This window comes from Gavialis gangeticus, unplaced genomic scaffold (genome assembly GCF_001723915.1).
Source record: "Gavialis gangeticus isolate Ggan-Ray unplaced genomic scaffold, GavGan_comp1, whole genome shotgun sequence".
Taxonomy (NCBI): Eukaryota; Metazoa; Chordata; order Crocodylia; family Gavialidae; genus Gavialis; species Gavialis gangeticus.
Genome location: NW_017729032.1, coordinates 52,568,736 through 52,579,086, shown reverse-complemented (window position 1 = coordinate 52,579,086; position 10,351 = coordinate 52,568,736). Strand labels below are relative to the sequence as shown.

The 10,351-nt window shown below is 41.3% G+C and overlaps 1 protein-coding gene across 2 annotated transcripts in view; it reads left to right on the top strand.

Annotated features, from left to right (window-relative positions):
- The window catches only part of LOC109303209 (probable tRNA methyltransferase 9-like protein), a 31,838-nt gene that overhangs the window by 3,306 nt on the left and 18,181 nt on the right, over positions 1-10,351 (top strand). For both annotated transcript variants that reach the window (XM_019525366.1, XM_019525365.1), the window contains exon 3: positions 891-1,064. In XM_019525366.1, the coding sequence (XP_019380911.1) occupies positions 998-1,064 (67 nt within the window). In that variant the 5' untranslated portion in view covers positions 891-997. The remainder of the gene's footprint in view (positions 1-890; positions 1,065-10,351) is intronic.

Sequence of the window (10,351 nt, the reverse complement as noted above, 5' to 3'; positions counted from 1 at the left end):
GCCAAATACATATGCACTATGAACCAACTTAATTTTATCTGTATCAAAACAGAATTTTAACTTGAGGTTTTCAGAAATGAAAGGTCATTGTGTTAACTGAATGCACTTGCTGCCCCCAACCTATTTGTTTTTGTTTTTTTAATAACAGACCAACAAGCAGGAGATGAGAAAAGAGATTGAGTAACTTTCTTATCTGCAATTTGATAACATGCTTTTGTAAACTCTCTGATTTAATAGTGCACAGATTCAGATAACTAAAACTTATTTTAATATGATAGCCTAAAACAGGTCTGAGCTAAAGTATAATTACATCATTTCTGCACAGGATTACTGTACTTTGGGAAGAGAAAACTGCATGGAGATACCAAAAAAAAGAAGGTCTTCATAGTTGACATAGCAACTGCTATTAGCAGCAGTTAACTACAAAACAATGGATGTAATGACTTGGTCTAATTGTGACTTAATCACTTAGTATTCTAATTTATCTATCAGACTTTCAATATACAGGAATAATTCAAAGTGACGCTAAGACTGTAGGGTGCTTCATTTTGTATTTTTGGTCTCTTACAACCAAAAAAGCAGTGACATCATTAACATAACATGCTATTGATTCTGTATGCTACAGAAAGGCCAAGAGACATGCTCTCTGGCAATTCCATCTGAACAGGTACATTCACACAGCAGAGAGCCTACTAGACAGATGAGACTGTCTGTCCCCATTGTGCTAAATGACAAATGGCAAGATGAATTCTTTGATTTGTTCTTTCTTTCAGTGGGCGGAGCTTTACAAACTACTGAGGTTAATCAAGGGCACTTCTCATCCCTTACATCAAGATAGCATCTTCTGCACAGAAATTGAATGACAGTCTTTTTTCCTCTTCCCTTTTCAGGCTGTGGAAATGGCAAATATCTCCATATCAATTCAAAAGTCTATAAACTGGGCTGTGATTACTGCTTCCCTTTGGTAGAGACAGCAAGAAATGATGGCCATGAAGTAATGCTATGTCATAGCCTGTGCCTACCATATCGGAATGAGTGCTTTGATGCTGTCTTATCCATTGCTGGTAAGTACCTAGACATTGGTGTTTTCTATAAACCAAATTTTCAAAGGAATTCCTGTTATTTATTGTTGATATCTAATGGATTTTGAGCTTTTAGCCTGGCTGCACAATGTCTTCCAGTCTTAGAAGTGGCCAATCTCACTTTACAGCTTGTGTAGTACACATCTTATGATGTTACATCACTACAAAACAGAACTTGCATCACCATACTAGTAACTTCATCAGGTAAGTGGTACTGGTATGAATCTTGTTTTGTCCTGATGCAAGCACACCATGGGTGGGAGGTTACAAAATCCTATTCACAGAGCCTTATTTTACTTTTTCACAGTGGTACGAATTTGAAATGTGGATACTAGTCAGCAGGAAAATAGAATGGAAGCTGTTCAGCAGCTAGCATAGCAGTCTCCAGAAAGAAAATGAACATTAGAGGGGAGAATGGAGTGGAATTTCAGGCCCATTTGATTCAGCTGAAGCTACAAGAGGTCCTGCCATTTTAATAGCTATTCAAGAAATTCAGGATTGGTATTCTAAAGATTTTTCCCTGCTGGGATTTTAGGATTTTGGTAGAACACAAGAGGAAGAGAAGACTGAAGGGGAGTTAATTTACTTTTTGCTTGGTTAGAAAGTGACATGCTTACCATTTGGAGAGGTATAAAACCCATACTAGCCCATTTAGATCAGGTAATTACAAGCTAAAATTCATGGTTACATAAGCAGAAATGGGCATGTGTTAGCAGAACACTTTAGAAATAGGACACTGTTGGTTTTGTACATCTAATCTAAAGATTTGAGTGAAATCCTGCAATGGCATACTTAAATTCTGCTTAAAGCATCTTGCTGTTTAATAAATTGTGACCAAAGTTAGTCATATCAGTCCTTGGGGTAGACTACAATTTAAAATATGAATTCATTTTCTCATCCTGTCTATTCATAGCAGTCACTTGCAGCCCATCAATGTGTCCATCTCCTTATTCTCTTTAAGGCCTCTCCCCTTTTCTTTACCTGCCCTTTGTGACTCACCCTTGCTACTTTAATGGAGACTTCAAATGGGGTTGAGGCTACAGAAGTTCTTAATCTTTCTCTGCCTCTCTTCAGAGGCTGAAAGGAAACCTCTGGTCTGGTGCTGCTTGCATTAAATTATGTAGCCAAGTATCCACAAGGCAAGTGGCTATTTAAAAGCAAGATTTAGTAATGATGGAATAATAAAAGAAAATAAAAGAAAAAATAACTGTTTGCTAACCTAGCTTTACTTTTCTCATGAGCTGAATAAGCTGAGACAACTCTTTGCTTAGTTAAAACAAAATGAAATGTGAATAGCTTGCATATCTCAGAGTCAGTGGCTGTTAAGCCTGACACTTCCTCCACTCCTTTCTCAGACAGCTTTTTTCAGTCCCACAGGACTTTGTTTTTCAAATCCCAGGTCCATGTTAAGTCATTTGATATTCAGAGAGGTTTTCAGAGTTCATTATCATATCAGATACAGCATTCTGTTGTGTTCTATAAAGGTTTTCATACCATGTTCATAACCATCACTTTCCAGTGATGAATTAAGCAATGTGACTAATATCTGTCACATGCTTGTTCTCTCATGCTTTCCCCAGGGGCAGAAATGTGTGCAGTGTAGCATTCTGTTTCAATTTTTTTTAATAAAGTGTTGCTATATGTCTGTGTTACAAAAAAGAAGGTCAAAGACATGTACATTGCACTTAATGTAGGGCATTAAGAGGGGAAGAGGGTTTGCCTTTGGTTTCTGCGGCAGTTTATTCCGTAGTGTGGTTGACCCCTGAAGGTAAAAACAGACTGTAACAGCTGAGTTGGTTTTGTCTGAACAAGTCAAAACCAGGGAGCCCTATAGCCCTTTCCACATGCAGCTTAAATGGCTTTTAAAATTGTTGCAGGAAAAAGTATTATCTTGGATACATAACAAGTACTTAAAGTGGGACACTCAAATGTATAGGTCTATAGGATTCCAGGATAAAAGGCTTTGTCCCTGGAGAATTCCAGCCTCTGCTTTTCCTCGGAGAAAGCTTTGTCTCCTGCACAGATAAGCTTTACTGTTATTGTAGTGAGTTTCATTGTGCCACAGAAATGAAGTTATCCGTCCTGGAGCTCTTGTTGATCTTTTATACAGATTAGACCTAGATCCCTGAGGTCCCAGAACTTGTTTCTGTGGGAAACCAGTGTAAGGAGTGGAGGATGAGCTTGATGAAGTAACCTGTGTTGCTGGGGAAACATTCTGCAGCATTCTATAGTAGCTGGAGTTTAGTAAGCACTGAGCCCATGTGTGTTGTATTGCTGTAGCCCATCCAAGAAGTGGTAAAGGCATGCATAACTTAAGGCAAGGTGACTGATCACCCATATGGGATGGGATTTCCTAGCCAACCAGAGTCTGTGGAAAGCATATATTACATATGCTGTTATGTGAGAGTTTAGCATCAGCAAGGAATCAAAGAGCATGCTATGCTGCAGACAGAATTGACCAGTTGTGGGCATTTTCAGCTAAAAGGAACTGCAGCATGGCTGCACTCTTTATCATGCTTTCCTCTGCCCACCACCATCACATGTATCTTGCACAAGTTCTGCTACAACCATCTGTTCTATATCCATGGCTTGAGCTCATCCAAGTTCTGCTCCATATTGATGGTAGTCGTGATAGAGCTGCCAACTCATGTGATTTCTATAATGAGTTTCAAGCTATTTGATGGTTGCTCCCTCTCCCCTCCCCACCAAAATCAGCAGCTCTGTGAGAATCTCAGCTGATTGTATTGTTTTTAAGCAGCCTTCTAGTCCTTGTGAGTGCTGAGAAACTTGAAATCAGGGTTCAAGCTCACTGAAAAAAGTTCAAAACCCAAAATATGAATGAAAATAACCTATAAATTATGTATTTACAAATCTCACCATGTTAAAGACATCTTATGGTATCTGAGACCTTGGGATGCAGTGAAGCAAGCATGCCTACCTTCGGTTTCTCACCTTTCTTCAAGTAATCAGTTTGGTTAAACCATAAATAGGTATTGCTAAATATTTGCATTCCAACCTCCATGGGATTATCTAGGGAGGAAGAAAAGGTCCTTTAGTGGTTCAAAGGCCAGGTCTACACTGGAAAATGTGGTGGCATAGCAATGTCAGTTAGGGTTAATTTTATGATATCTTTCCAATATTTCGATGCTAGCAAAAGTCCTAGTATAGATGCAGATATGTAACAAGCAGTTCTTGCCTAAAATAAGTTATATCAGAAAATTTTTGTTGGTATAAGTTGTGTGCATGTGTGAACCATTTCGTAGCAAAATTGTAAGTGGTCTTTTTGATCCAAGAGACAAATTTGGCCTGTGAGGTAAAATCTATTCCAGGGCCTTTTGTCTATATTTAGAAAGGAACGATATACTTTTCTACTTTATTTCAATTTCTAGTTTTACTTCATATTAAATATGAGAAAGAAGCAACTTTGTTGCATTTGCATATACTTGCATGACTTCGTTGCATTTGCACATTTTTTTAATTGTATTCATCATTGCATCACTGAAATCACTAGGGATACAGACAGAAGTACAGCTCCCTGCTGTAGGAAGTGTCATGAGTGGCAGCTATCCTTGGGACCAACGGATGTTCGCTGTTGGGTCCTGGGGGTTAGGAGACGAGCTGCAGTTGAGATCCACTGCATCTGTGCAGCTTGCCTCCCCTAGAAAAGCTCCTCCCAGCCCTGGCACTCTAGAGAATGGGAGGTGGGGAAAGGAATGAAGGGAGCTCTGGAGGTTGCCCAGCCAGCACTGGAGGGAGAGGGCTCCAATCTACCTGCCCCATCCTCCAGCACTGGCTGGACAACACTCAGAATGAGCTCCCTCTGCTCCTTTCCCCTCTCCCATTCCAAAGACAACACAGGGAGCAGGGCTTGGCTGTCAGCCAACTGCTGCTCCTCACTGCACTGGCAGATGTTAATAAAGGCACTCCATTTTGGAGCACCTTCATCTGAATCCTCATATAATGAGGATTTAGATTGCCATGCGATTAGGCATTTTTAAGATAGTTGGTTGTAGCTGTGTTGGCCTAAGGACAGGCAGACAAGGTTCTTTGGGTAAATGTGATAATCCTTTATTAGACCAAATAAGTAGTTGGAAAAATTGTTCTTTACAAGCTTTTGAACACCAACACCTTTCTTCAGGCATAGAGAGAGTCTGCTGGTATTATGTGTTCTCTATGTTGGAATATAAGCCAATATGCAAAATGCAGGTCTGTGAAAATGCAAATGTGTGGCAGTGAGGATCAGAGGGAAGGGAGACAATAGATGTGACACAGTAGGTGGAGGAGGGGAAGGGGAAAGGGAGGAATGTTGAACTGGTGATAGAATGTAGCTGGTGAAGTCCAAACAGGTTACCTGGGGTTATTATGTGCCATAAATCCAATGTCTATATTTAGTCCATGATTTTTTGTATCCAGTAGATATGAAAGTGAAGTGAAGTTCATAGGCTTGTCTACAAAAGGTGTTTTGTAAACTTCCTTTGAGAATTAGAACTGAGAGACAGGAGAGAGGGTGGTTGTCTTGTGAAAAGTGTGCACCCACAGGTAATTGGATATTTTTGTCTTTGATGGATTTTCGCTGTGCGTTCATTCTGATATGCTGTTGTAATTTGGTTTCTTCTATATATTTTCCATCAGAGCATTTAGTGCACTGGATGAGATGTATTACATTTCTGGAGGTGCAGGTGTAGAATCCAGGAATGGTGATGGTTGGCATATTGTGGGGTTTTTTTGGTGCCCATAGCTGTGTCCAGGGTCTGGAGGAAGTGTTGGTTCTTGAAATTGAAGTTTGTTGTGTGTGAGGATGAAGTGTATAAGTTTAGTAATATCTTTAGGTTTGTACTTTGAGTTGTAATCTTGTTCCTGATTCTGTTTCAATAACCAACACTTCCTCCAGACCATGGGCACAGCTATGGGCACCAAAATGACCCCATAATATGCCAACCATCATCATTCCTGGCTCAAGGTGAAGGGTGTTTGTGCCTAAAAGCTTGCAAAGAACATTTTTTTCCAGCTTCTTAGTTGGTCTAATAAAAGATTATCACATTTACCCAAATAACTTTTGTCAGGCATTTTAAAGCACTTCCAATGCATGGCTGTAGAGCAGTTTCAGTAGCCGTTCACGTGACAAACTTGCATCTTTTATGACCCATTTGGAGTGTCCTAGGAGTTCTGCCACTGACTTTGCTGGTGATCGGACTGGTACCCATGTGTTTCTGTTGCTCTGGAATTATTCCAAATCTCAGTGTAGTGCTGGATCCAGTTAGCACATATATAGCTCTTTCATGAGGCTTTCTTTCTCCTGCTGCTTATGGATGGAGGCTTTTTAAATTCACCCACCCATGTATGGAGTCTTGGATTACCTAAGATGAAGTGAGGGAGAGGAAAGGCTTTTTCTTTTAATTAAGATAAGTAATTTCTTCCCTCTAGACTCAGAGATGGAGCCTTCACATTTCCCCCTTCTTAACAGAAGTCAGATACTCAAAGTGAGTAAAGTCATTTATTTTTATTACCAAATTATCTCATTAATCCTTTTGTTCCACTAGAAAGAAAGAAGCTACTGGAATGAACAGTAGCAAGTGACCTTCCTTAAAGTTAATGTCAGGATCTGAAAGTTAACTTTAGAATAATCTGTGATTTTTCTGGCTGATGCAACAAATTTAAAAGTGGAGAGCTAGATCCTAAACTTGTGTAAATCTGCTTATGAAATTAATGGTGCAGAAGTAGGATTACCATATGTCTGGGTTTTCCCAGACATGTATTCTTTTTTGGTCCCCTGTCCAGGCGGGTTTTTAAAATGCAAGTAAATGTCTGGGTTTTTGCTCTGCCTCTGACTCTTCCTGGGCACTTCCAGCTTGGGCTAGGGGCAGGGGGCAAGATGATTGGCTCTCAGGGGATCACATGCTCTATGTGTGCCCAGGAGCTGCTCACAAGTAAGAGAGATACAGTGTGTGTGTGTGTGTGTGCGCGTGCGCGCGCATATGCACGCGCACACCAGGGTGCCCCCCGCATGGGCAGCAGAGCTGGAGTGGGGGGGCAGGAGGCTGTGGGATGGGAGCGAGGGGCACTGGCAGAGCTAGGGGGCTGCAGGTTGGGAGTGAGGGGCACTGGCAGGGCTGGGGGGGCAGGGAGGCCATGGGGCAGGAGCAGGGCTGTGGGAGTTGTGGCTTAGGAGTAAGGGATAGAGGCAGGACACAGGCATATCACTGCTTCCCCCCCCACCCCCATCATATACCCCTTTCCCCTGTCCTCCCCTTCCACCCCTGTCCCACTCCTCCTCTCGTCCTTCCCTCACCACCTCTTCCCCTCCAAGCTCCTCTTCTTCCTCTCCCCCACACAGGTGCCCCCTTTTTTGATACTGGAAATATGGTAACCCTAAGCAGAGGCAACTCTCACAAGCTGAGGATTCGGTCTAGAGTTGCTGCAAAAGCCATTCTATCCATACTGCCTTTTTAGATGGAGAAAATGTAAACCGGTAGGCAGGACCTCTTGGGAACAAATTCTAAGGGAAAATAAGTTCAGGAGAACTGCCAAATACTAAAAGAGACCACATGAAAGACAACCACAAGCTATCCTGATGTCAAGGGATGATAGGAGGTATAGTAACAGACCAATATGGCTGCCTCTGAAGCTCTTTAATAACCTGAAATCAAAGAGAAATTGACCAAAAAGTATGTGTGGGGTGGGGGGGAGAGGATAAAAGTATAGTGTAAACATGCAGGCATGCAATCAGAAAGGCTATGTATCAGAAGATGCAAAATAAGTTATAGTTAACAAGAGAGAACACAGACAATAAGAAAAGGTAAGAAGAAGAGGAAAGAAATAATATAAAGGAAATAGGGATGTGAAAGATTAAACATTTAAACGGTAAGTATATTTATAGCAGTAATAGATTACCAGTTAACATTTAGTATGGGGGGCAGTCCTGTGGGGAAGGGAAAAGGCACAGTGCGTCAGGAAGAGGAAGGCAGCAGAGCAAGCAGGAGGGAGTGGGGACTAGTAGCAATAGCTAGTCTGGTCCCTTCCTCCCAGAGTGCTGGTGGCTGCAATGGGCTGGGAAAGCCTCTCACTTATTGCTGCTGGCTGCAGTTTCATGTAGGCTGTGTTTTGTGATGCATCTTGCAGCCACCTCCTTCTGCCCCCTGTAAAAGGCCCCAGGGAGTGGCTCCCAGCAGTAGCTGTGTCCAAGCAGGTCTGTACATGGCCCCTGGCTCCCTGCTCTGCTGTGGGCCAGCAGCTGTGGCCCATCCTTTGCAGCAGGGTATGTGCTAGCCTGGGGCTCCACACTACCCCCGGCCAGGACTAGGTACATGTTATCAGTTAACAGTTTAACCAATATAATTAGAGGAAGTTAAATGGATAATTTTTAAACAATATTTACACCTGTAAAAGGAAAGTATATATGGAAGGAGTGAAAAAAAATAAGTGATACAGAGAAAGCTGAAGTTATTCAATGCCTGTTTAACTTCAGTCTTTAAAAGAAGTTAAATTGCGACTCAATAATTAATGCAATTCATTTTAATAAAGGGATAGGAACAGACAACAAAGAGATAGGAGCCAGAATGTGAAAGAACAGGTTAAGGAATATTTAGATAAGTTAGGTAAGTTAGATAACTTAATATCAAGGGCCTGATGAAACTCTAGAGCACTCAAGAAAATAGTGGAGCAATCTCTGAACCATTAGTGAGTATCTTCAAGAATTCATGGAGGATGGCGGAGGTCCCAGAGGACTGACAAGAGCAAACAAGACCTCATTTTTTTTTAAAAGGGGAGGAAGAATCACCTGGAGAAACAGAACAGTCAGCCTAAGTTTTTGATATGTGGGAAGATGCTCTAACAAATTATTAAAATCATTTAATTTATGAGCACTTGAAAATAAGATGTTAAGAAACAGCTGTCATTTGTGAAAAATAAATCATGATAGGACAACCTAATTCCCTTCTTTGACAAGGTAACTGGCTCAGGGGATAAAGGGGAAGCAGTTGATGTTTTTATCTTTAGTAGGGATTTTGATGCATCTGTTATAACATGTTTATAAACAAAGGAATTGTGGACTAGATTAAATAGCCGTAAGATAATTGCATCACTGGTTGAAAAAAATGCACTAAAAGAGCAGTTACCAGTAGTTCACTGTACAACAGGGAGGACTTTGAGTCAAATCTTGCCTGATTGATCAAGTCTGCTTTGATGTGCTGTACAAGCACCCTGTGCTGTTTAGCTAATACACAGTAAAATAGGCTAAGGCACATTTATCTAGTACTACACAATGGAGGTACTAGATTTAATGTGCATTACCTAAAGCACATTACTTGAACATGTAGAAACACCTAAAGTGTATGATAATTAATCCCTTTGCATCCACTCAATTTTTACTGTGCACCCACTTTACTATGTAGCAAACAAAGCACCTGTCCCCTTTGAGCAAAATCCAGATTGGCCCATTAAACCAAGGATCAGCAACCTTTTCCTGGCAGAGGCTATACTTAGTAACCTGGCCTCCTTTGAGGGTCACAAGACTTCACCCCCCCCCCCCCCCAAGAGGAAAACCACCTGCACTTATCATCACTGCTGATCCCTAACCACCTGCAGCCAGAGTAAATACAGATGCGGTGAAGCAGCAGACTTCACAGTGGAGTGGAGCACTGTGGAAGGGATGGGCAGTACAACACAGTTCCTGCAATTAGATAATATTTTAATTACTTCAAAAATCCTTTGCAAGTCTTCATAATTCCCTAAGAAATTTCTTGCCCAAAGTAAAAAAACACAGGGCCAGATTCTAATCTTAGTAATATTGATGCAAATTCATAAATAAATCTGATGGCTTTACAGCACATTTACACCCATGTAACAGCGTGTACTACCCTAAGAAAACAATGACAGATATGAAGTGGGAATCCATCAGGGTGGGCTATAGTATCTGATTTCAGTACCTAGAGACCACTTTGTCTAATAGCTGAAAAGGATCTCACCCCTAATCTTTAGACACTCTAATCTTGCACACACTTCAGGTGTACATAATGGTTTTTCATATGAGCAGCCCACTTTTAAAGACAGTCGTCACCTGAAGTCAGTGGGAGTATGTCAGAGTAGAACCTCAAGCACATGCATAAATGTTTGCAGGCTCTAGATCTGTCGATCAGGTACTTGTATTCATTTCATGAGCTTTAGATAAAGCACCCCTTCCGCCATTTTGAAGTCCTGGTACATGAGACGCTCCAGGCACTTTAATTAGAGTGGCTCTGAGAACTGCTCTAATTAAAGCACCCCCCCCCCCC